We start from the raw sequence: 26,323 nt of genomic DNA, 5'->3' as shown, positions 1-26,323 counted from the left end.
TCCCACCGACCGAACTATAAGAACAATAAAATATCAACCAGTTCTACTCCTCTCTGTGTGTCGTGTCCTTCGGGTCTCACAGAGTCACAGGCCACAGCCAAAGCGGAGCTAGATTAAAGGTGCGCTCTCTTTCTCTCTCTAACTCGATCCCCAAATCTAGGGCTCTGAGGTATCTCTCTGTAAACCCTCAAAATCAAGGTTGTTAATTATGGTCTTTTAACACTGAATTTCGAAGCTTAACTTAGTTCAGCGGCTTTTGCTGAATTTACTTGCCGATGTTGCATTTTCTTTTGTGTTTTTGGATCTTGATGTAGTGGGAGATTTTTTTGCTTTATGGGTGTTTTTGAGTGAGCTAGCTTTGATTTGGGTCTAGATTTGGAGTAATGTTAGGTCCAATACTGTGGGTATTTGAGGTTTTGTTCTCTTTTGGGTTGAGAAATTGGGTTTTCCTTGTTGGGTTGCTAAGAAAATGGGGTAAAGGAAAAGAAAATATTGAATTGTTTTATTTTTGGAGTGATGTGGGTTTGAACGAGGGTGTCTTTCGTCTTGGGTTAGGAGCTGCTTCGTTCTGTTGCTGAGAATGGATAAGACTTTTTCTAGGTTGAAGTTTAAATCACTAAAGCCGATTTTTGGTTTAGGTTAGTGCATTCATTTTAACTGCTTTGGTGCTTAGTATCTGTTTGGTAATGTGCCTTTCTAAAGGGCACTCAATTTTTTTATTTTTACAATGACCCAGAACTTTGATGTTCTGTATTTTGTTTCATAGTAAGAAAGCAGCGACATTAAAAACAGCATGCTTCTCAAAAGATTCACGGGTTCCCTTCTAAAGTTTTGTGAAAGCTTGTTTGAATGTTAAACCATACGCATCTCCTGGATTTTTGCTCCTTTTGGTTATGGCACATGCAAAGAAACGAGTTATCTTTACTACGAAGTATCTGATTTATTGTGTAAATCTTTGATATTTGTATCTTGTCGAGGTGTTTCGAGTTCATTGTTCTCATGTACGCTCTTGGAATGATATACACATATGCCATAACATATCTATTTGTTGATTCTGATCCTCCATTGAATTGATGTTGTTTGAGCTGAACTTTGAAGTAATTGAACATATGGGATTATAATATGCCCCTTGAATAACTTCTCTTTTTCGAACCTGTCCATTGAAAAACTTGATCGTGAAAGCATTCTTTTTGTCCCCTTCTTTGGTAAATACGCATTTGTCCTTATGTAGATGATGAGATGCCCCATTGAAGCTTTTCAGTCAAAGTAGTTATTGGCATTTGATTGATAGTTTTTATTTTATGTATAAATTTTAATATAGTCATGCCTTTTATTTTCTTATGCATTGTTTCTTTCCTCACTTTTTGGGTGAAAATAAGGGTGTTCTTCTCTTACTTTTTGTTCTGGATGTTTGTCTTCTTTATTTTATCAGACTCCTTTAAAAGGATTTGTAATGTGTCAATGGAATTAGGTTTTGCAACGATGGAGACCATGCAGAGCTTTTGGCAATTGGGTGATGAGCTTCGAGGACAATCAAAAGTCTCAGAGGACCACAAATGGTTTGTGGCTGCTTCTAAATTGGCTGAGCAGACAAAGTTAAAGGGCGAGCGCATGAATAATCTTGATCTTTCCAAGGGCCCAGCTGAAATAAGGACAAGGGAGAAATTTGGGTTCCAGGAAGATAACAAATTTGAGAGCCTTAACTTCAACATGTTGAACTTGGACTCTAAACTAACTGAAAATGTGAGCAAAAATTCCTTTAGGAATGGTATTTACAATATGAATGCAGTGTACCAGAAAAACAATGCAAGCCTTGTGGGAAACTTGATGGGTACCAAGCATAGTGGCAATAACCACAGCAATAAAGTATCCAACGACAATAGCAGTAACAACAACAACAACGAAAATGCCAACTCCAACAATTCAGTTGACAAAAGGTTCAAGACCTTGCCAGCGACAGAGACGCTCCCACGGAATGAGGTGCTGGGCGGATACATTTTTGTATGTAATAATGACACAATGCAGGAAGATTTAAAGCGACAGCTATTTGGTAATCTTCTCTTTTTAATCTTTTCCTGGACTTAAGTAAAGGTTCCTAAGTGTGAATAGTTCTGACATGTATGTGGCCATCTCTTGTATAATGCATGGGGAACATATCCATCTAAAAGGGGCTGTTATGTTTACACCGTGCTTGAATGGGGAGTTTGAGAATTTGATAAGCACTGTAGTGGTTGAAAACTGAGAGTGTAATACTTTAGGATGAACCGTCACATTTATAACTAAGATGGTTACATCTATTCATCAAGGTGTTCAGAACAAGTTTTTTGAAGTGCCAGTATATGCAGATTAAGCCTAGAATTTGTTTTACTTCATTGAGAAGATCAGGTGAATGGCTCATGTGCATATTTCTAATGCATTCATTTCACAGGTTTACCTCCAAGATATCGGGATTCTGTTCGTGCAATTACCCCCGGCTTACCACTCTTTCTCTATAATTACACTACCCACCAGTTGCATGGAATCTTTGAGGTTTGTGCTCTTTTTTTATAAAAAAAAAAATTATTTTTTTTTTTCTATAAAAAATTTTCTATTTATTTCCTTTGTAATGCTCTTGCTCGTACAGGGAGTATTCTCAGTTATATTGTCATATTTTAAGTAAAGAAAGATTATCATATCATCATTTTACCCTCGATTTTGATTGAGAGACCATATGGTTATTTTATCTTGATTCTTTTGATGGTTGGGCTGAAAGAGTTGTTATTTCAAACATGCTATTTTAAAGGAATCGTGAGATGGATTATTTTTTTCCTTAACTTTGAGGTTGATTAATTATTTGCTGGTATTGATTTTGTACAGGCAGCAAGTTTTGGGGGATCTAACATTGATCCAACTGCGTGGGAAGACAAAAAATGTAAAGGAGAGTCAAGGTTTCCTGCTCAGGTAGAATTTGGATTGATTTATTGGAAAGCATTGTTCCCTTGGTGTATGTGGCATATATCTAATTTGCTTATACACTGTTTTTAACCATTTTAATAGGTAAGAATCCGTGTTAGAAAACTCTGCAAGGCTTTGGAAGAAGATGCCTTTAGGCCAGTCTTGCATCACTATGATGGCCCCAAATTTCGGCTTGAGCTCTCAGTTCCAGAGGTATACTGAATAATACCCTTGGTTACCATATTCTTCTTCCTCGTCTTTCTTTTTCAATATCATGTCATTATGATGTGAATCATTTTGCATTATAATTCACTGATTTTTCCTACATGGAATGGTCTCATAGCCTGAGACTGATGGTCAAATTTTTATTGTGATTTTTCAGACTCTTGATCTATTAGACCTATGTGAGCAAGCAGGCTCAGTAGCATAAGCAAGATGCGAGCACCCATTGCTCAATGTAGAAAGTTTTGTGGTGCATGTCAGCTGTGTGCTTTGCTCAGATTTTCCATACAGCGCAAGCTTGGGAAATGTTCTCTAGAAAAAAAAAGTAGGGTAATGTGTGTGAGCCAGCTGAATAAGAAGTCCTGTATCAGTTGTGAAGATACTCCTTAAGTTGTTGCATAACTTTGATAGCATTATAATGTTACAGACAGAGTTGTAAGATGTAAAAGAGAACATCTTCTGTGTGTAATGCTAAAGTCCTCTTAAATATTAAGGGCGTGATGTGCTTCTCATTGTGTTTGTAAACAGAGTTCCCAAAAAATATGTTGTGTTTTTGCATCCGTTTGGTTAAAAGTGGTGAGCATTTCTCTACCATTCAAATCATACCACGTTGGCAGTGTCCTTTTTCTCTAGCATTAATACATACCCCATCCATCCCCTTGATTTCGCCGGTGGAAACTATGATTGTTCTTTGAGATGATCATAAGGCACGAGTATGAGTCTGGGCAAAAAATCTGTTGTGTTTTGCATCCGTTTGGTTAAAAGTGGTGAGCATTTCTCTACCATTCAAATCATACCACTTTGGCAGTGTCCTTTTTCTCTAGAGCATTAATACATACCCCATCCATCCCTTTGATTTCGCCGGTGGAAACTATGATTGTTCTTTGAGATGATCATAAGGCACGAGTATGAGTCTGGGCAAAAAGAAGAAAAAGCAAAAAGAAAAAGAGACATTAAAGGGCACAATACCATATATATGCTCATTCAAGGTGAAAATAATCTGAATCATCATATAGAAGCTTGGCGTGAGCTTGCCCTTCCCTCTTTATGGGTGCCACTGGTTGTGGGCTGTTTTAAATACAATTTTGGTGTAACAGTGGAGGGGTCTTTTGCAGTGGTGGCAGCGGTGCTTTAGTGATGAAATATGGTGATATTGTTGGTGCTGCAACTCTTAAACTTCTCTCTACTGATGTTCTGCAGTTTTGTTGGTGACATGCTTGACAGTTTTTTTAAGGTGTGATCAACTCTTTTTGGAAGGGAATGCTTTTCTTGTTGTTTTGGCCATAAACAACCCTGCTCTTTTTTTGTCTTGGTCTTTTGCTAATTGTATTTATGATATTAATTTTGCTTCTTTTTTTTTTTTTTTTTTTTTTTTTTTTTAAAGTTGGAATGCTTTGAAAGTGTCTAGATGTGCTAATTTTCGTACACATGCTTTAACCAAATGGGCCGCTTCTCATCTTGTTTTTTGAAGCATTCTTATAAGATCTTTCATTTTCTCTTCGACCCGGATTAAAAGTAGGAAAGATTCTCTCCTATAGCCCCTTTTCCCTCATTTTATTAGAAAAAAAAAAAAAAAAATGAAAATAATCAATTACTTATTTGCTATGGAAACCAACCAATTGGCTCTAGCATTCTCCCATTTGCTTTTTGCAAATAACCTCATGCGCTTTAATCGTGCAAACACAAGGGAAGCTCAATAATTACTTATGCTACATGGGAGGCAAATTAGCGACGGATCTTTCTCATCTTCTTCAGCTCAAGAAAATGTCCAAGTATCACAAATTCCATCCATCCAAAAAAATCAGCCCTAAATGACAGAAAAGAAAGAATCCATGAGTCTCTTGGGAGGGAGATTGTTTGGCTTATTGGGTATGTTTTCAATAGGTTAGTAACTTTGCATTTTGCACAGATCGATCGATGTAACTTGAATCACAATATTTAACATAAAGTATTGGAAGCATCATATTGTTTTTCTTCTTTTATTCCTACATTAATTTATGCCTTTATTTCAACAAGTGAAATGCATTTTAACCATACAAAAAACTAGTAATCAATTATTCTTGCACTTGTAGATCTAGGATCTAGTATAGTAGGCTTGTAGCAGGTTAATTTCCACGAAGCTTTCATCTTTACCCACCATCTGTCACATTAAAAGACTGCCTGCCAATGACAATGAAAATGGTCGTGGAGGACCATTTTTTTATTTGAACTGGTGTGCTGTGCTTCTTATTGTGTTTGCAAACAGAGTTCCCAATTATTATTATTATTATTATTATTATTATTTTTTTTTTTTTAATTCAATCCACTTGAAAGGAACAAGGAATTGAGGGGGCAATTACTAACACTTGACATGAGACATCTCTGCTTGCTAACACTGGCTATGATCCTTGCAATTTTATTTTATTTTATTTTTTCTTTCACATAAGAGAAGAAAAAGGAACTCCATTTTACTTGAAATGGAGTTATGGAGAGGATCATATTCTGATTCATGGTGTAGATGATTCGGGAACAGCAAGAAATAATAAACAAACACATGTTAACATTTTCTCATTGTGGGTCTCTTGGGAATGGGAGGAGATTGTTAATTGGCTATATATGGTTTCAATAGGTTAGCTTTGCATTTTACAAAGATATATATAACTTGAATCACAATATTAACATGAAGTACTGGACGAAGATGAGAAATTAATTAAGCTGATCATTATGAGGGTTTTATATATATTGCCACCAAAAGAAATTAAACCCTTTTTCATCAACTATGAGCACCACCAGCTTCTTCCTTAAACTTCATTTCTGTTTTCTTTTTCCTTTTTTTTTTTTTTTTTTTTAAATGTAGGAAAAATCCTTATGAAAAAAATAAAAAAAAAGCTTGATGTTCACCTCAGGTTACGTAGATTATAGATATGCATGAGAATCTATTAGTTCATCGATCATTGGCGTTTGGCTTTGGCTTTGGTTTTCACACTCGAGAAAGGCGAGAAAGAAAATGGTTTTGCGAATGCGACAGGTTAAAAGGAAATGGTGGCATCCACTAATTCAACTGCCTGGCTCATGAACCAAAAGCAACAACACAATAATCCTCATAATTGTTGCTCTCGTCCTCATTTTCCTCTTTGCATGGAATGAAATGCAAAAAAATTAATTCATATTATATAGTAGTTGTCTCATAATAATAATAATAACAATAATAATAATAAATGTTCCGAGATAATTTTTTATCACACAAATATAACCCATGCATTCGGAGAGAGACCATTTGGTTATATATGTATTCATGTCTCTTGACTGGCCAGGGTTAAGAGTTCTTCCATACAAAGAGTTATTATTGGATTATATATAAGGTGTTGACAATCCCAAGGTGCAATTCATATTCAAAAACATTGATTTAATAGACTAGATTAAAAAGATTTCCGGAAACATTATTCAGAGCAGAAAACAAAGAAAGATCTAAGAGTTGACTAATGAAAATATTTGTAAATAAGAATTATTACAAGCATAAGGAACTGGTTTCTATCAGTTCTGATCATAATAGCAATAAAATGATGAAACTTTCTCAAGCATTCAGCTGGCTGTTACAGTAAAGTACAGTTGCCTCCACCCCAAGAAACCCATAATATATTTTGCCTGAACAAAGGGTTACTGTCCACTGAGTGCATCTTTCATGAACAAAGGGATAGAGCAACCACGCTGATGTGTCAAAGAGCTGCTGACACGAGGAACGTTCGAATTCTTTGCAACAGTTCAGCCTTTATGGAATCAGGAATGGAGGCTGCACGGGCAAATTTTAACATGTCATGAACTTGTTTGAGAAATTTAGTGTAAAAGAGAGCTGTGGACTGTTATTGTTGCCCAAAAAAGCACATCACTGTAAAGTCAGTCTGCCTACCAGGTTAGATAGAATTCACAAAGAGATAGAAGTGTTCAAGGGCTAATTTGAACAATTAAACTATATGAATAGAAAGAAAAACAAAACTATATGAATAAGGCATTCCACCAAAAAATCAAATCTAGGCAACTATGTAAATTTATGTCCTTGACTGTCTGATAGCCAGCCCATTGCCTGGGTGTTTATAAGACTACCAGGTATAAGCAATGGATCAAGCTTATAATGAGATAAACCACTTTTGTTCTTTGAGTCCAGCTTAGTCACGCACATTTATCCCTTCGATATGGCAGCCCCATTTGACTCAAAGTAACTATTACACCCCCGCATCAAATGTGTGAAAATACAATTGTATTCTTTACATTACAAAAAAAAAAAAAAAAAAAAAAAAAAAATCCACCACTGCATGGTCGTGGAGAACCAACCTCCATAGCCATGACCATGGGTCTTTGGCCATGGTCGGATGTCACCCACAGCAGTAGGTCTCCTCATACCCCATGGTCATGGTCGTGAGGCCAGGGACCTACAGCCTTCCCTTATGCACTGGCCAACAAGCCTCCCCCTCCATGGCTGAGACTACGGGTGTGAGTTATATATATATATATATATATATATATATATGATGCGGGGGAATGATGGGTAATTTCAGTCAAAATTGGTCACATGTAGTTCACATGGGGTTATTCTTGTCCAACTTACCAAAAATGCTAATGGATGGATAACTTGAAGGTGTTGCATAGTTTGAGGAGTTGATTGTGATTTAACACAAAGTATGAAAGATGTTTGCAAATAAGATGTTAGTTCGAGGGTAAGTGCTGTTTCTCCAATTAAATTTGCAAGAAAAAAAGAAATCACAACCATTTACTAGAAACGAATTGTTATCATGATGAGGAAGGAAAGTTAATACTGAAAAATGAAAATATTGCAAGCATTATTAGGTGAAGCGAAGATAGATAGTCTTTAATTTCTAACAAAATACATGGACAAGATTTTTTTTAAAGGCAAGTCACACACGCACCCAGTTGTTCTAATCCACGATCTCATCTTTCACCCCATTCTTATGGGGAGGGAAATGGCATTTGAATCAAAGCTTCTCATACCCTAAACACACCATATGGATGCTGTTCATCCACCATTTATATTGTGTAAGTACCACTTGAAAGCCTCTCACCACTATCACTACATTTAGCACATATCATGTGTTCTTGTTTGTCTGCTAAGTTTAAGAGAGAGAGAGAGAGATTTTAAAACAAGACATACAAATTTCTGATAAGAATGAGAAAATTGCCAAGCCTAGAACTAAATATGCCCAACATCCAATAAGACCAATGTGTTCCAAGTGGCCATATGTTAGTTGCTTCGTTATAAACAATTTATAGTTTGAAACGAAAACCATAGGAAAAAACAACAGAAATCTTTACCTCTGCCCTTTGGAGTAATTACATGTATGAGGTCATCCACTGTAACATTATTTCTTCCTTTCTTCTTTACAAATGCCCTGAGGTTAAAAAGAAGAATGAGATGGATTCCCATATACTGAAAAGTCAGACCAGCTATCATGATAAATAAACATATTTACATCTGTGCGCAAAACTTGATCAGAATAACTAGATACCATTACTAAAACAACTTTTGATCCTTTCCTTTTTAAAAATCAATCTTATTGAACAGGAAAGGGGCAAAAGTCCAAGGTTTAAGGTTATGCAAAAGACCAAGTTGGAAAGTATTCTCAACATAGTAAATGCGACTTGCTCAAGAGGAATCTCAATATACCCATCCCCATCCAGCACTTGGACGACCGAAAAACTACTAAAAAAACAATTAGTTTAAATAATTGCAACAATAATATGCAGTATACACCCACAATTTAACATTTTTGTCTTCTTCTTTTTTCATCTAAAGTTGCATCAAAACTGCAAGGTAAGTAGGCTTGTAATCTCCAGCTAAAAGAGGCAATTTGGTAATGTCAGTCCTCTCTGTTGTCCAATTTTATGTCATATCTACCTACTATCAAGCTTCCTACCAGCTTATGCAATTGCTTCAACCAATAGCTAACCAATTTCCCCTGAGCCCACTACATAAATCAAAAGCCTCTTGACTGGAGATAACATAAGGATACATGCAACCTCAAGTTTGATGTATTAGTGGGACTTCTGCCTAATCAAGCTACATTTTTGGAATTATGCAAACTAGTTGAATTTGTGTGTGTGTGCGTGTATAACATAAGAATAATTTGAGAATAGTGGTGAAACTAAATCCCTACTAGAGGCAAAACCTGCAAAGAGCTTTCATTTCATCCTTCCAACCACACTCTATAAGCCTTTCCCTTAGAAGCTCCATTAATCGCTCTTTTTCACCGCTCTCAATCAACTGTAGAACGACATTTTTTCAAATTATCAATAAATAAAAAAATCTAAATTTAAAGCAAACCCATTCACATATTTCATTTTCCAAACTAAAATAAAATACTAGAAGAATAAAGGGATTAACAAACAGACCTTGATGTTGACAATTTCTCGAACCGATGGTTCTTTTTCTTGATTTTCTCCTGCATCTGGTGTTGGCGGACGATTCACCGATTTCCTCCTTTTTTTTGCGGAAAAAAAACACACAGAAACTTAAAAATAATAAATCACTTAACAAAGAAATACACGAAATTAGTTCCTAGAAAAGAAAATTTTACTGCGACGGAAATATATATTCCCCATATATATTACAAAATATGTATATGTTCATGAAATTTTATTCCGAGAAAACAAACAGAGCCTTAGCTGTGAGTGGAGAACTGACATGATTCAAGCTATAGCAAAGCGAGAAATGTGCGAGTCTTGATGGAGAAGTCTGCGATGAGGTTAACCAGAGAAGGAGAAAGAGGGAGTGGAAAAGTGAACTGGATTATATCCACCAAACGGCGTCGTTTGTAACTTATATTATCTAATATAAAGTGGACCACTCACTATTTTTTATTTGGCCAATATTTTATTGAATAATCAATATTCTTGAGTTCTGATTATTTTAAAGTATTATTAGTTGAAATAATCAATATGATCTTTTTCATTTATATTAGAATATTTAATTACTCGAGTTGATCTATTTTTTAGTGACAACACATGCACTTGACTAATCTGAGTCATCTGACCCTAGGACCTTATAATTCCTGTTAGTATAATAGAGCCATAATTTTCAATTTGGCTTAACATTGTAACACGTGAGGTTAAGTTCTATCACTAAGCTTACAATCTTTTGTTATGACATAATACTTACCAATTCTTTTTTTTTTTTTTTGAAAGTTTAGAATCCATTAATTTGGGTAAACTATTCATCTTATGCGGTGTAACCATAAAATAATTGATTATCCTGCAACTCTAAAAATCTACACCCTTCATTTAAAATGAATTATACAAATTTAGACAAATAAAATATAAAATTATCCGACTGCCATTTTGAAGAGTGAACGTTCACGGTTTTATATTTTGAGATGATAAAGAAGATGATTGAAGATTTTGTTCGACTACCCTGCCCCTTTCATGGAAATGGTCGACCCACCTCTTTCGCTTCTCAAAGATGGTCCCGCCACATTTTTACTTATTTTATTTTGCTTTTTTAAAGATTATGTGGTTAAATCCTAATAATTGATTTTAATGTCTGGGACCTTAGTCCAATGTTAAGAAGGGCAAAAACAGAAAAGACAAATATATCGTAAGAGAAAATAGTCAACGGAAAACGAAATGGCGCCAAACGGTTGCCGTGGGTAGGCTGTGGACACAAACGTACATACGCTTCACTACAAACATCACTAGAACACTGCTAAGCTAAACCAAATCTTCCAATCACAAAAAACCAGAAATTCAAAAGCGCTAAGAATCCTCGCTAACTTTCTCTCTTTCTCTGCTTTTTTGCTTCAATGGCCTCCATACCTCTGTCCTCGCTCTGCGTCTCCCAAAAGCCCAAGTCTCTCAGTTTCAGCTTCGTCGCCTCCGATAGCCTGAGATTTGGTTCATCTTCTTCGCTCGGATTCGATTCGTCGAGGAAGAACCGCGGGGTTAGAATTTCTCTTTGCAGAGCCGCCTCGGTTGTCTTCCGCGACCTCGACGCCGATGATTTCCGACATCCTCTTGATAAACAGGTGCGACTGTAAATTGATTATCCTCTTGAAAAACCGATCTCAGTTTCTCAGCGAATAAACAGAGAGATTAACTTTGTTTTGGCTTATTAAGCTTTATATGAAAGAAATTGAATACTTAATTTATTTTAAAAGTTTTGGTCTATATTTAATTGGTCAGAACACGCTGATTCTGAGGGCGATCCCAGGGTTGAATGATCTCGCAAAGGTTCTTCTAGGTAATAAAAATGTGCATTTTCATGTCTAGGTTATATTGTTCTCTGTAACCGACACTTTATTATCTGAGGATTGAGGAAGATTATGTATTAAAGAATATAGTATGAGTGCACTGTGTACAAAACTTTTGTCTTGGTTATCGATATGAACGCATTGTGAGTATTTCAAAGATTTGACAATGGATGTTGGAGATGTTACCTTTTTGCAGGAACTATTGCAGAGCAGGTCATGCTTCTGGAGAATATTGGGACATCGGTTCTTGTTTCTGAAAATCAGGTAATATGTGATTCTTAGCCAAAGCGAAGCGTATTGTAGAGGAAGATGTATGTCTTATTTAAGAGGGCTATATGTTATGTGTAACATATATGGCATGTTGCTGTTGGATTTTTGTTTATACAATCTTTTCATACTCGTGGCAGCATCCTTTGCGGATATATGTGGTGAGACAAATTCATTTATTGGAGAATGCCACATTGGAGATGCTTGTGTTTGCTATTTGAATGCTACATTAAAACTCTATTGAAAATACGTGTTTGTGATGTTTGTGTTTTCTTTTACTCGTGAGAATATGGTGGATTAATAAAATTCTATACATTTTTGATCAACACGGTTGCTTGAATGTGTAAAAAAGCTTGCTAAGAAGTTTTTATTTACCACATGCAAGCAGTGTTAATATTCTTGCCTGATAAGTGTTACGTATGGGATAGTCATCATAAAAAATTAAAAAAAAAAAAAAAAAGTGTTTATGCATAGGATATTAGTTGAAAGAACTTCAACACTAGGAGTTAGGAGGCATCTTGAACTCATCCCATATTACTACCTATGTTACACTATTTTCAAATTGGATGTGTTGAATCTTTTAGAAATCTTGTAACTCGATTGCTCCTATTGGTTTGTATGTGTGCGAATTCATTCTGTTATAGTTGCTTCATTAATACTTATTTGTTAAATTTTCATCCCTTAATGAAAGTCAAATGTGTGAATGTGAAAATTATGTTTTTCTGTTATTGATTTATCTAGTGGTTTTAAATACTGTTCCTTTTGTATCAGCTTTCTGGTCTACACAAATTGATGGTTGAGGCTGCTAAAATACTGAACATTGAAGCTCCTGACCTGTATGTCCGACAAAGTCCTGTACCAAATGCATATACTTTAGCTATAAGTGGTAAAAGACCATTTGTTGTTGTTCATACCAGCCTTGTGGAGCTTCTGACGCAGACAGAATTGCAGGTCTTTTGTTTGATCTCCTGGTTAAAAACATGTTTGTGGTTTTTTTTTTTTTCACCTAGTGTTTGCAATCTCACCCCTATTAGCAGTCATATTTGCTGCTTAAAATCTATAGTTAATGTGCTCTTGGGCTGCTTCTGGTCCATTTACATTATTGTATACCTTGTAAATTCTAGTGAAATTGCTGTGTTTTATTCATGAAATGTTATTAAATTCCTGCCATTTGACTGCTTTATAGGCTGTTTTGGCTCATGAGTTGGGCCACCTGAAATGCGACCATGGTGTTTGGCTTACATACGCGAATATTCTTACCCTTGGGGCCTATACTGTACCTGGTAGGTGATTTGGTGAATGGATACCATTATTATACATTTTGTTTATCTTAGACTTATTGAGATAGTTAATTAGAAAAGGCTATGGATCCTGAACCCACAATACATTGGGATTTCAGTATGAGATCTTTCAGGTTCTGAACTGCAGTTTATTTGGCAGATCACAATTATAGATATATATTTTGTTTATCAGACTGAGAAAAAAAAAAAAAAAAAAAAGAAGCTGTTATGTGTGCTTGTGTATGTGTGCTCGCAATTTGTGCATGTGCCTGCATGGAGACATGTTAAGGAGGGGTATCTTTACATGTATACTAGAGATTGGAAGTACCCAAGTTATCCAGATATTTTCCACTATGTGAGAGGTGTAAAGCTAGGGGACTCTTAGTCATGCTCGTGATAAGAAATCCTGCATGTGGCTAACTAGGATGATTGATAGCTGCTTGTTGCTGAATATGATAGTTGGGTTCTAGATTAAATTATCAATATCCATTATGGTGTTTTGGATGTCCATGAATTTTGCAGGTCTTGGTGGGCTAATAGCACAGAGTTTAGAAGAACAGTTGTTTCGCTGGCTCCGAGCAGCAGAGCTGACTTGTGATCGTGCAGCCCTTCTTGTTGCTCAAGACCCTAAGGTATATAATACTAAAAACTTACACTATGCATTCTTTTATTATCTGTTGTATGCCAGTTTGATTTATTATCTGATTTCCATTTGACACTCCCACAAGAGGTGGTCATCTCCGTTCTAATGAAATTGGCTGGGGGATGCCCGTCCATGGCTGATCAACTGAATGTGGACGCATTCTTGGAGCAAGCTCGGTCTTATGACAAAGCTTCTTCAAGCCCAGTTGGGTGGTATATAAGGTGAGCAGCTGCTCATGCAGACAACATAAAGTGGGTTATCATTTATCTGAAATTTCTTACATTATCAACTTCCTTATTGATGCTTTCTACTCATGCTGTCCAGAAATGCTCAAACAAGGCAGCTTTCACATCCACTGCCTGTATTACGTGCTCGTGAGATTGATGAATGGTCAAGAAGTCAAGATTACAAATCCCTTTTCAAACGTGCCATTCAGGTCAATTCTGTACAGAAAATTTAGCATTGCGCAGAGGATGAAGTTCAAACAAATTAGTAATGACATGGTTAGTTTTCAGCATACTTTGCCTTTTATCTTGCAGAACCTTTGGCTCGCAGGGAAAATCATACACCGATTTTGTTTTAAGTCATACAGTGATTTTACTTATTGCATAGATATCCAAATGGCATCGGATAGTGGCTTTTGACTTGGTCATGGGGTGTAATGCTCCTATGGCTTGAAGGTGATAATTGATAGTCAGATGGACCTCCATGCATTTTTTACTTGAATAAAATGTTAATAGAGGTCACATCCTGTCAGTTTGAGCCACCAAGAAATTGTAGGTGGGCTTTATTAAAGGAAAATTTACACCCCACAAATCCATGCATGCAGACCTTGCAGACTGCTTTGTTGTTTTATGTACTTGTGTTGATGCTTGTGCAGGTTTCCTTATTATATCCTCACTGACATATCTCCTTGTTTCATGTATCAAAACAGAAGGAAAGGAGTCATGGAGAGGATTTGTTAAGAATTCAACACTGCTGCAAAATCTTGGCTTATGGAATTGCTGCATATTTACAAAGGAAGTTATACTGTATAGTTTTGTCGACCAACCTGGTGTAAGTATAAAAGATGTTTTTCAGAAGGCAATTGCTTTATACTATACCATTTTTGTAAATTCAGATAGTTGTACATTTTTCTTTTTCCTCCTCCTTACACAGTTTCTTTGTCTTGCTGATTGAATGTTCTTGTTTAAATAACATTAAAGTGCTCTATGTATGAGACTCAAAGAAGATTGTTGCATGCCATGCATTGCCATAGCGTTGTCCTTGTTACTTGAAAAAAAAAAAAAAAACCATTGGACGCCTATAATTTGATTTGGTCTCTGTACATTCCCTCCGGCCGTTAACTTTGGAAAAGAAATTCAAACCGCTATTCATCCAAAAAGAAATTTAAACCATGATCTTTTGAACAACAAAATTAACATTTATCAGACCTTTTTTGATCAAAACAAAACAAAATAACTTTTGTGAGATTGACTAATGATCTTGCTAGGTACTTAATTAGGAGGACAAAATTTTCTTTCAAATTGGGTTGGAAGAATTTTTTCTGATCGACTCTATTAAACTAACATTTGTCCTTAAAATGCATGTAAAAATTAAATATGCTTTGTTAGTATTATTATGAGAATTATACGCTCTATGAACATACGTCAATTTAATAGATTGGGTTTTAGTGCTCTCTATGAATAGACTGTATTTTTTGTAAATTCTTCTAACTCAGTTTTGAGTTAATTAGGATGTGCATATAGATATAAAAGACTTGGAAAACCATATTATCTCCCTCTTAAGAAGGAAGAAAAATGATTTTTGTCATAATCTTTTCATGTTCCGCAAACTTCTCCCAATTCTCACTACCCTCTAAGAAAAAAAAAAGACTTTTTTCATATTCTTTTCATGTTCCGCGAACTTCCTCCAAGTGTCGCAACTTTTTTTTTTACTGATTTCTCTCTATCTCTCTCTCTCATTCATGATTATGAACATGCCATTTCAAGAGAGGGTAAGAACTATGGTGCTACATGTGAGGGTAGTCAAATGGTCATAATTTTCTCTGCGCTCCTCAAAGTTCTGCATATCATGAGGCGCTTCTTCCTATAAATACTCACCGTCCTTTCTAATGTACTGCACACACACACAGCTATTACAGCCATGGCTTCCATTTCCCACCTCCCATTTTCTTCCTTTGCCTTGGCTTTCCTTGTTCTTTTGGCTACTCTGACGTGTTTGGCTCATCTTTCTACTGGGCAGCAACCATCTTCTTCAGCTCCTCTAACATTGCCCGAGCATGCCATTCTTCGACCTCTGATGCAGTCGCCATTATCATCAAGTTCTTCTGATATCCTTCCAACTTTAGAGCCGGCGCCAGTCCCACCAAACCCGGATAGTAAAACTTTGATCCTACCAGACGTTGAAATTTTGACTTCTAAGCCTCAAAGTATCACTGACAGTGAAACTTTAGTCCCACTAGACGCTGAAATTTTGTCTTCTGAGCCTCAAAGAATCCCGGACAGTGAAACTTTGACCCCACAAGACGCTGAAGTTTTGTCTTTTGAGCCTCAAAGTATCCAGGACAGTGAAACTTTGACCCTACAAGACGTTGAAGTTTTGTCTTTTGAGCCTCAAAGTATCCCGGACAGTAAAACTTTGACCCCACAAGATGCTGAAGTTTTGTCCTCTGAGCCTCAAAGTATCCCAGACAGTGAAACTTTAGCTCCACTAGACGCTGAAATTTTGTCTTCTGAGCCTCAGAATATGCCGGACAGTGAAACTTTGGCTCCTACACAGGAAAAAGAGAGAGGCCAGGCCATTTCTCGTAAGATGAAGGGTTAACATGGAAGACAAAAGGGTGTATATTTCCATCAGTCAATCCTCTAAATAATTGATTAACAAGGATGTATTGATGGAATGGCTATTATATTTATCTTTGCTTTATAATAACTAGCTTATAATCCGTGCAATGCGCGGGATTCTTAGGATTATATTATAATCGTACTTTTCATAAGTATTATGAAATTTAGTTTTCATAATTGCAAGAGGAAAACTTGAATTTTGCTTAATCAAAATATTAATATAAAATTAGAAAGAATCTCTAATATTATTGGTATAATACTTATTAGATTTCAATACAAATAAAACTCAAAATTATGAACATTCAAAAAAGTACTTTGGTTGTAGAAAAAAGTATGCGTGATATTCTTTGTTATAGTTTAATTTCAAATTTTAAACGCATCTCTATCAAACTTTTCATTATAGGTTGTAAAAAAAACCTATCACGCTCTTTTAAATAAAAATACATACTAAAGGTTATACACTAATATATTACTCAACATAATGACACACAATCATACACAGAACATTGCATAAATGTATAATTTGCATAAAATTTTACTATCATAAGGCCTTTAACTTTAATTAGTTTAATCCATATAAATTAAAACATGTTAAAATCTTTGTTCCCATATGTACAGTTTAAAATGAAAAATATAAAGAAAAAATATATATCAAAAAGAAAACTTGGATTGTTTATTATCATAGCATTAATAAAAACTTAGTAAGAATCATTAATATTATTATATAGTGGTATACCTATTATATTTTATACAAATTATAAAACCCATATAATTATGGGCCTTAAAAAAAGTACTTAGCAAAATAATAAAAAATCTTTCGGTCAACAATGCAATCAAATTACCACCCCACATTATATATATTCAATCTTAATTGTCTCTTAGGTGTTTCGAAGTTCTTTTTTTTGGTATAATAATCAAATAAATTTTTGCATTCTTTTGCTTTCAAAAGCATAAAAAATTATCTAAAAATCCGGGTAAATCATACAAATAAATAAAAAATCTCATAGGCGAATAGGTCTCGGTCAAATATCAAATAAGAAGCATGTTATATCGATCGGTTAACGATTTTATAAACTAATGGACATTAAGCAAAAATAAGCCCCAAGATGACCGTTGTGATTTTATACTTTGGTTTAGACATCGACTATATAATTGCTCGTAAGATGCTAATCATATATAAAAATAATAAAGATTACTTTTGTTAATGAAATCAAAAATAAATACCTTATCATTATGTTGAGTAAAAATCCGACAATCTATACAATTAATAATTAATATACACTTATATATTTTAAAAAACCAAAAATAATGCAATGACATTTTTTACTAATAATCTTTATGCCTCTTAAAAACCCGGTTTTTTATTATTTTTTATTAAATGACTTAATCCATGCAACTTAAGTTTTTTTGAACTGGAATTTTATTATTTTTGATTAATAATGCAATGAAATTTTGTTCTATTTTGTTTCTACATCCTACCATTTAGTTCATCTAATTCAACTATAACATATAATATTATGTTATATAAGTATTAAAGTGATTAAACATAATAATACGTAATGATTTGATTTGTATTATTTGTTTCCTTATTTGATTTTGACATTAATAATATTTAATTTATTGAATAATTTATATATGAAAAACTCTTCAAATATAATGAAATGCCATTAATTACGCTAATTTAATGACCGGTTTTTTAAGCAAAAATCAGTTCACTCTTAAAAAACTGGTTTAGCATTAAAATAAAAAGGGCTCATGCCACATGTCGCAATAGTACGACACTTCTCAGAATGATTCAACTTTTATATATATATATATATATATATATATATATATATATATGATGCCGGGCCTTAATTTCGCACAAATAACTGGGAGATGGCTCTTAAAATGTTCAAATTGTAATATCCTAGGATTTTAGAAGGCTAAGAGGGAATCATATCATGGCCCAAAACAAAAACAATTGATATAACGAGGATGAGGACAGCCAATCTGGGGAGCCCCAACCGAGAGGACTGCAGAACCCACCTACCCGAGCTTCTTTGGGCCTCATTCAGGGCCCCTTTCTTATTTTCTACCCAAATTGCAGTCAATTCGGACATAAAATTTTAAGAAATTCTCATATACATATTTCTCCAATAAAATCAAAGGGAATAAAAAAAGAAAAAAGAGAAATGTTACATGTTAGTATGTGATTGGAATTTACATTAAACAAAAATTATAACACCCTCGAATCATTTACTCACACATGTCAACAAGTTATAAAAATTATGTAACTCTAACATTTTTCATCAATAAAAACACGGGACGAATGATAAAATTCAGGTGCTTCTCTTGGTGTTTGTCTAACTTTGTTGGCATGATTTATCTTAACATTGTAACTTGAGGTATATCCCTCTTTATATAGGACAATAAAACCTATATATAGTTTACTTTGGCATTGTAACTTGAGGGTTATCTCCCATTTTCTTTTTATAATTTTTCATTTGAGCGTAAATTTGTAATTTCATAAGAACTTTATTAAAAAAATGGTCGGAATTTGCAAAAGAGATTATTTTCAAGAGAAATGCCATTTTGTATACTCCAATCCTTAACTCTTGTGGATCCAGGATATTTAATGGCTAATTTTTTATTTTTTATTTTTTAAATGAGGACGAGAGGAAGACACGAGTGTATTAAATAGATGACTCTTTTTACAAATGGCCATAGCATTTCAGAATTGTCGTCGTGTCCCAAAATCCTCCATGCTATAGTGGTGAATGTTTTCTGGTGGCGGGTATTTTGACTACTTGTTCTTCTATTTCATGAGCTGTTTCCACTGAAAATTGGACAGGGGAAGATGGAGTCAGGAGAGGGATTGAGGGGGTGATGAATTTTCTGGACCTGGTTGACGATGTTAGTATCAAAAACAACATTCAGTTTAGAAGAATCCCATCCCCGCCAGTATGGGAGGATGAGATCAGAGAAACTCATCTGAGGAAGGCTTATTAAGTTTGGATTAGCTGCTGGTTTGAATTTGAAACATGGAATAGATGGGATCCAATGTTCATTCAGATGTTCAAATCATGTCCACTGCCAATGGCATAGCAGAACCTTCCTTAATTACCACAACAAGTCTTCATTTTTCATTATCTTCCTTCCTAATTTGGCCACAAGAGTTTTGTTTTTTTTGACTTGCCATAGATCCAAGCCCCAAACACCCAACATTCTTTGGTGTGCAAATTCCGCTCCAACCCAATGGGGTAAACACATGTACCTTTTTGTAATCCTTAAGCGTGTTTTGAAACTGGTAAACCAACAAGATTCACTCTGCTACAAATATAACAATATTTATCCTCTGCTTCCTAGTTGGCTGTATTTCTTTAAAAATAGAGAGAAATAGTGTGTGATATCATCTCCCCAATGGATCGGATTTGTAGAATGGCTCCCAATATATATAAAGAAATCAGAACCTTCAGTTGCATTTCTAGTTTCAGCCCACAAGAAGCACGCAAAACAACATCATCAACCACAGGACCACAGTATACACCATCTCTTGTCCGGACTGTTGTATAGCTGAGAAAACTGATTTGAGCTGCACTAGTATTTGCCTTGAATGTCGCAGAGAATTTCTTGGCTGAGCCAGTGCCATTGCTTGCCAACGAGAAATTCTGGGAAGTTGATCCTGTTTGAGCCCCAATTATGAAATCTCCCACACAACTGTCGTTAGCATCTCCCAATGTGAACTCCAAGCTATACTTGTGGCCTTTTTTAAGTATTACTTCTGTTTGTATGCCAGCTGAAACTCCTGAGACAATCTCTATTGCAGCATTGCCTTGTGGGACAAAGAAGTGTCTGGAGTCTATGTATTTCACAGTTCCTAACACATACCATGGTTTTAATGGAGATTGAACCACACTTGGAATATTTTCAGCAATTAGAATTCCCTCAGTAGAGTTACTCAGGAAATCAGGGCCTGTTTCAAATCCTCCATTTGGCAGTAGGCTATCTGTGTCCAACCAAAAATTGCAAACAAGACTTTCATAATTGTGAAAATGTGGCTGACCAAAAATTGACTAAAGAGACTTTTATTGAACAGCCTAAAATACTTCTGCAGATAATATATTACTCCTAAAGCATAGTTTGACTAAAGAGATGAATTACTGAATATCCTAATCCTAGGCAACAAACATTGACATAATTTGAACCCCATTTTTCCACAATTCTAGATTGATGGAAATATTTTAAACTCTTGTGGAGAACTAGAAATGTACTTACCATTGGCATCAGGGAGTGTTCCAACTCTCTTAAGAAGAAGGGAGTCAATTACAGGCCAACATGTGGAGATGGGATTCGATTCTGCTGTTAGACTTTGAAACACAAGATTAACAGGCTCTCCCTCACCCCAACTACCCAAGTAGTGACCATAACTCTTCCATGTTTCCTTCCCATACTGTTGCTTCAAAGAAAAGAGCTTTGTACTATGTGGCACTGAAATCACTAAATAAGCATTGTGTGAACAATTCCAACCACCCAGGGCGACGGAAAAGGTAAGCACGTAATCCGTAACACCGCCGTTAACGATTGTATGGCATGTCCATTCTCTAGCAGTGATGTGTCCTGACTAACTGTTACATATTGTACTATGCCTTCAAATGTCCATCCTGGAACCTCATTGTCTTGGCTCAATAGCATAAATGAGGTGGTGGAATTTCCCGGCAAGTTTGCTGGTGGGGATTCAAAATCTGGATTCTGAAGAAGATCTGCAGATGAAGATCATATACGTTAGAAAATATGCTAGACAAGAACAGATAGCTTAATTTCTTTGCTATGAATGGATATATCTTAAGTTTCGGTTGTTGGTAAAATGTCTAGTAAAGATTGAACTGTGTTGCTGATATTACTTGCGGATGCCATTCCCATGAACAGAAGTGAGAGAAAAATATTTTCTAGCTTCATTTTCATTGCTACAGAGAGAAGAGAACGACCATGGCATTGAATCTATGGTAAATGAGTTATAAGTATTTTCTTGGCATGCTATAATATACTTCTTAGAATTAAAATATTAATTAATGATATATGGTCTGCCAACTATATAGCCTTGCCCAATATACTTTCTTCACGCGTCAAATGCAAACCCAAATGGCAAAAGGTAAGCAAAAGTAGAAGAGATCAGGGTAAATGTGATTCCATGCAAGAAAAAATGGCCAAAGTTCTCTATCAATGACAATACGAGTCATTATTGCCTTCCATTGCCCCTGTTTTTCAAAAGCAAAAGAGAATATAGTCTCAATCAGTACCCTTCTAAATGCCAAAAGGATCAAAGAGATACAATAAATTTTATTTAATTTATTCACCTATTCATATTTAATTTCACCCGCCTAAATAAATTTTAGGTTGTCTTGCCACCTACTCGGATAAGTGGGTTTCATGTTGACTCTCACATGTCTTGACCAAATTGCTCGAGATCCTTATCCTTCAAGTTTTCATTTTATTATAAAAAATGCTCAGAGTACTACAATCTTCGTATAAACTAACGTGCTAATGTGATTGACTATTGGCTTCAACATGGTGATTTCTGTCAAGAACCCCAGCAAGCATCTGAGCCTCAAGTACACAAACACCCAGGTAGCCGTTGTTTTCCATGATCATGATCACTTCCTGTGCAGGACCTCCAGTGGGAGTTGTGGAGTTTAATCAAATCGCCAAAAAAGATTGAAGAAACTTGAGTAACAAGTTACATTATAGGGTTGTCAATGGTATCAGATGCATTGAATGTGGTTGGTCGCAATTGAAATCCTTGAATTAAATCGGTGTTTATGCGAGAAACAATTCGAATATTAGAGGTTGACTTTCTGAATTATCACCATCACGTGGGCTACTCTGCTCACAGACGCGTCTTTCCCAATTTTGACGACGAATCCCCCCGTCTCTCCCTTGTTCTTTTTTCCATTTTTGGTCACTACCATCAATTACAGTCCGCAGTCTCTCTCACACACATTTTCTCTCTCTTTCTCACGCGTCAAACGCAAACCCAGATGGAAAAAGACAAGAAAAATAGAAGAGATGAGGGTTAATGTGATTCCATGAAAGAAAAGATGGCCACAAAGTTCTCAATCAATGGCAATATGAGCCATCGGTACCTTCCACCGCCCTTTTCTTTTTCTCTGTTGGGAAAATATTCCCCCTTTTTCTTTTTCTTTTTTAAGTGATATTTCTATTTTCTACCGCCCCACAAATTTCAATCAAATTTTATATTCTCAAATTTGCATCTAACAATCCAAAATGTGCCACGTGGAAGGTAGTTTAAAGCACTATTTTTCAAGCAGATTTTATCAAATGCTTAATTGCTTAATTGCATTATTAAAAACCGCGTTACTGCATTTTGAATCAGAACCTTAATGTAACTCCTCTGCAACAAAAGACTAACATGCCCAATACAAATCTCCTCAAATGATCAAGCTACTAAGCTTGCATAGTAAACAAGTTCTTGACATCATCTCCAATGGATTTATAGAATGGCTCCTAGTAGTATATATAAAGAAATCAGAACCTTCAACTGCATTTCTAGTTTCAGCCCATAAGAAGCACGCAAAACAACATCATCAACCACAGGACCACAGTATACACCATCTCTTGTCTGGATTGTTGTGTAGCTGAGAAAACTGATTTGAGTTGCACTTGGATTTGCCTTGAATGTCACAGAGAATTTCTTGGCTGAGCCAGTGCCATTGCTTGCCAACGAGAAATTCTGGGAAGTTGATCCTGTTTGAACCCCAACTATGAAATCTCCCACACAAGTGTCATTAGCATCTCCCAATGCGAACTCCAAGTTATACTTAGAGCCTTCTGTAAGCATTACTCCTGTTTGTATGCCAGCTGAAGCTCCTGAGACAATCTCTATTGCAGCATTGCCTTGTGGGACAAAGAAGTGTCTGGAGTCTATGTATTTCACAGTTCCTAACACAGACCATTGTTGTATTGGAGATTGAACTGCACTTCGATATTCATCAAGTAGAATTCCCTCAGTAGAGTTACTCAGGAAATCAGGGCCAGTTTCAAATCCTCCATTTGGCAATAGGTTATCTGTGTACAACCAAAAATTGCATACAAGACTTTCATAATTGTGAAAATGCTACAGACTTTATTTATTTGTTTTTTGAGAACAATCTGCATAATGCATTTTATTGATCATCCTAAAAGTACTTCTGCAGATTATTACTCCTAAAGCAAAATTTGACTAAAGAGATGAATTATTGAACATGATAGAAAGGAATGCACTTCAGGCAATGATGGTGGCACATGGAATTCAAAATCAGTAAAACAGAATTAAATGCTACAATGGTAAACACTAGCAATAATGTTGGTGCTGTCACAGTATCACTAGTATGTTGCTAGTTGTTTGAATATGAATTAAATGAATAAATTTCTCATTTTCTATCCACCGAAGTTTTTGGAAAAAAATGATGATTTAAGATGACATTAGATCCAAACACCAAGAATTTCAGATCTTGTCTCCGTTGGTCACCTTCCATTTCAATTAACACGAGCTAGAACCCGTGAAGGCAAATCTTGAACAAACATTGACATAATTTGAACCCCATTTATCCACAATTCTAGGTTGAAATCATGACTTAGATCGATGGAATACTTTCAACTCTTGCGGAGAATTAGAAATGTACTTACCATTGGCATCAGGAAGAGCTCCAACTCTCTTAAGAAGAAGTGAGTCAATTACAGGCCAACACGTGGAATTGGGATCCGATTCTGCTGTTTGGCTTTGAAACACAAGATCAACAGGCTCTCCCTCGCCCCAACTACCCAAATAGTGACCATAGCTCTCCCACTTTTCCTTCCCATAATGCTGCTTCCAAGAGAAGAACCTTGTACTATCTGGCACTGAAACCACTACATCGGCATTGTATGAACAATTCTGACCACCCGGGGCGACGGTGAAGGTAAGCAAATAGTCCGTAATACCCCCATTGGCGATGAAAGTCTGGTTGATATTGCCATCTTCACACAATTGTATGGCATGTCCATTCCCTGGCAGTGATATGTTCTGAGTAGCCGTTACATACTGTACTGTGCCGTCAAATGTCCATCCCGGAACCGTATTGTTTTGGCCCAATAGCATAAACGAGGAGGTGAGATTATTTCCCGTCAAGTTTGCCGGTGGGAATTCAAAATCTGGATTCTGAAGAAGATCTGTAGATGAAGCTCATAGACGTTAGAAAATATGTTACACAAGAAAACGCTAGTAAAAAAATTGCTGATATTACCTGCGGATGCCAATCCCATGAACAGAAGTGTGAGAAAAATCGTTTCTGGCTGCCTTTCCATAGCTACAGAAAGAAGAGAAGAGAAGAAAATGACCATAACATTGAATCTGTAGCAAGTAACATGAATTATATACATTTTATTGGCATGCTATATTATATTTTTTTAGTATTAAAATATTAATTAAATTACTAAAATAACAAATTTTTTTTTTATCAAGTTAAACTTTTAGAACAATGGATGGAGAATTTGAAGTGGTAAACTGGTAATAAAATATTTTGAAATTAAATATTTTATGTATTGAGTTAATATATAGAATTTGATGAATAAACATTTTTTGTTTGAGCTGTAAGTGATTTTTTTTTTTTTTTTTTTTTTTCTGTACTTTGTTCTTTTGTCCTACATCGTTGACTTTGTATTATGGATCTACAATACAGAAGCGGAAAGGAAGATGTACTTGTCCTATTCGGACCATTTAGAGGCGACTTTTATTTAAAATAACACAAGGGTGGCTGCTGTCATCATGTGTGGCTCCTCCGATCTGTCTTTCGCCCGCCTACTTTCACCTCTTCCGGTGTTTTGTGTTTTTTTCTCCTTTGATTTTGGCCCTCTAGTCTCCATCACTGGCGTGTGTACTTCACGCTCCAATGAATGGCTTACACTCGCCGGCCCAGAATCTCACACTCCAATAAATGGCTTACACGCTCCAATGTTGTGTTTTGTTGTTTTTTTGTGGGTATTTATCTCTTTTAGCTACTCTAGTTTGATATTTTTGTGGAGATTGCTTCATCAACTGGAGATCATTCTCTCCTACAGCAGATCCAGATGAGAATTCAGTGCCTCTCTTTTAACAGCTTCCTTTTCGAGGGTGTTGTTGTTTCAAAACTAGTCAGATCTTTGGCTTGCTTAAAACACCACTTTGATGGTGCCATTTTTTGGTCTGTTGACCAAGATCCAGAGGAGTGTCATTTTACCCTTTCTTTTATTTTTTGGACACTTTTGCCCCTCTTCTCATGAGGAAGAGTAACTGCACCTTCTTTATTACTACTTATTTATTTAATTAATGTCATGCAGTTAAGTGCATTGCCATACCCCTCTAATCGCACAATCCCAACCAAAGGGTGGCTTTTGAGAAGCTATGAGAATGGCTCATTATCACTCAATTTCAATAGAAACTTAACTTTTCTTTTCCCAAAACTTTTATGAACTTTTATTATTTTTGTAATTAACCTTTAAAAATTTTAATTTTATTGTATCGAAAACATTTAATATTTTACTATGGTAACCCTTCTATTAATTTTTTTGTAGACGAATTTAGATCCTCTTCAATTCAATTCCTTGTCCGAGTCAAGGCGTCTGGGTGGTCGTGGTCAGATGGTCCATATTTTTGACTCCTTAATTATGGAATGGACCAGACCCAAATAAATGGATACAAATCCCAAGGTGCTGGTAGACCCTCCCATGTTTGTGCCATTTGTGATGCATGTGCTGTGGAGTCTCCGTCCCTCTTCTTTGGTCCTTGTTCTCTCGCAATACAAATCAAACTAATTGGATATATCTTTTCTCGTAGGGTCGTCGAATTAATGGAACAACAGTCGATGCAGCATTTCCTTGTACAACGTCGTCCAATGAATACGA

The 26,323-nt window shown here is 35.7% G+C and overlaps 3 protein-coding genes and 2 pseudogenes across 5 annotated transcripts; 2 read left to right on the top strand and 3 right to left on the bottom strand.

The window, feature by feature from the left end:
• The first annotated feature begins 45 nt into the window (after nucleotides 1-45).
• On the top strand, nucleotides 46-3,668 carry LOC132182518 (DCD (Development and Cell Death) domain protein). Its single transcript, XM_059595785.2, has 6 exons — nucleotides 46-119; nucleotides 1,472-2,050; nucleotides 2,429-2,529; nucleotides 2,857-2,940; nucleotides 3,037-3,147; nucleotides 3,317-3,668. The coding sequence occupies exons 2-6, from the start codon at nucleotides 1,483-1,485 to the stop codon at nucleotides 3,362-3,364; spliced, it is 912 nt and encodes a 303-aa protein (XP_059451768.2). The 5' UTR covers nucleotides 46-119; nucleotides 1,472-1,482; the 3' UTR covers nucleotides 3,365-3,668.
• Nucleotides 3,669-6,536: 2,868 nt separating this feature from the next.
• Nucleotides 6,537-9,934, bottom strand: LOC132181333 (transcription/mRNA export factor). Its single transcript, XM_059594511.2, has 5 exons — nucleotides 9,830-9,934; nucleotides 9,538-9,625; nucleotides 9,315-9,409; nucleotides 8,461-8,537; nucleotides 6,537-6,925 (listed from the first exon to the last, which is right to left on the bottom strand). Coding segments are annotated over exons 1-5 (336 nt in total). The 5' UTR covers nucleotides 9,832-9,934; the 3' UTR covers nucleotides 6,537-6,851.
• Nucleotides 9,935-10,874: 940 nt separating this feature from the next.
• LOC132181384 (Peptidase family M48 family protein) lies at nucleotides 10,875-14,807 on the top strand. Its single transcript, XM_059594578.2, has 9 exons — nucleotides 10,875-11,165; nucleotides 11,323-11,380; nucleotides 11,587-11,654; nucleotides 12,429-12,608; nucleotides 12,844-12,940; nucleotides 13,460-13,569; nucleotides 13,668-13,801; nucleotides 13,905-14,083; nucleotides 14,515-14,807. Exons 1-8 carry the CDS (start codon nucleotides 10,944-10,946, stop codon nucleotides 14,038-14,040), a joined length of 1,005 nt encoding a protein of 334 aa, XP_059450561.2. The 5' UTR covers nucleotides 10,875-10,943; the 3' UTR covers nucleotides 14,041-14,083; nucleotides 14,515-14,807.
• Nucleotides 14,808-19,707: 4,900 nt separating this feature from the next.
• Nucleotides 19,708-21,392, bottom strand: LOC132182247 (BIIDXI-like protein At5g11420; annotated as a pseudogene). Its single transcript, XR_015912192.1, has 3 exons — nucleotides 21,310-21,392; nucleotides 20,684-21,168; nucleotides 19,708-20,414 (listed from the first exon to the last, which is right to left on the bottom strand). The product of XR_015912192.1 is annotated as a BIIDXI-like protein At5g11420 (transcript).
• A 1,389-nt stretch (nucleotides 21,393-22,781) lies between these two features.
• Nucleotides 22,782-24,775, bottom strand: LOC132183238 (BIIDXI-like protein At5g11420; annotated as a pseudogene). The gene is made up of 3 exons (XR_015912182.1): nucleotides 24,688-24,775; nucleotides 24,092-24,613; nucleotides 22,782-23,491 (listed from the first exon to the last, which is right to left on the bottom strand). The product of XR_015912182.1 is annotated as a BIIDXI-like protein At5g11420 (transcript).
• Between the last annotated feature and the right edge of the window lie 1,548 nt (nucleotides 24,776-26,323).

This window comes from Corylus avellana, chromosome 5 (genome assembly GCF_965113065.1).
Source record: "Corylus avellana chromosome 5, dhCorAvel1.hap1.2, whole genome shotgun sequence".
NCBI lineage: Eukaryota > Viridiplantae > Streptophyta > Magnoliopsida > Fagales > Betulaceae > Corylus > Corylus avellana.
The sequence above is the reverse complement of the archived record's forward strand: the minus strand, read 5'-3'. Positions and strand labels throughout refer to the sequence as shown.

Excerpts from the sequence above, each read along its gene's own strand:
- LOC132181333 (XM_059594511.2), bottom strand. Across the intron at positions 9,410-9,537 it reads GAGAAATTGTCAACATCAAG|TTGATTGAGAGCGGTGAAAA; the intron begins GTCTGTTTGTTA and ends GTCGTTCTACAG. Across the intron at positions 8,538-9,314 it reads GAAATGAAAGCTCTTTGCAG|GGCATTTGTAAAGAAGAAAG; the intron begins GTTTTGCCTCTA and ends TTTTAACCTCAG.
- LOC132181384 (XM_059594578.2), top strand. The coding sequence starts at position 10,944 with ATGGCCTCCATACCTCTGTCCTCGCTCTGCGTCTCCCAAAAGCCCAAG. Across the intron at positions 11,381-11,586 it reads TCTCGCAAAGGTTCTTCTAG|GAACTATTGCAGAGCAGGTC; the intron begins GTAATAAAAATG and ends ACCTTTTTGCAG. Across the intron at positions 11,655-12,428 it reads TTCTTGTTTCTGAAAATCAG|CTTTCTGGTCTACACAAATT; the intron begins GTAATATGTGAT and ends CTTTTGTATCAG.
- LOC132182518 (XM_059595785.2), top strand. The coding sequence starts at position 1,483 with ATGGAGACCATGCAGAGCTTTTGGCAATTGGGTGATGAGCTTCGAGGA. Across the intron at positions 2,051-2,428 it reads TTTAAAGCGACAGCTATTTG|GTTTACCTCCAAGATATCGG; the intron begins GTAATCTTCTCT and ends TTCATTTCACAG. Across the intron at positions 2,941-3,036 it reads AGTCAAGGTTTCCTGCTCAG|GTAAGAATCCGTGTTAGAAA; the intron begins GTAGAATTTGGA and ends CCATTTTAATAG.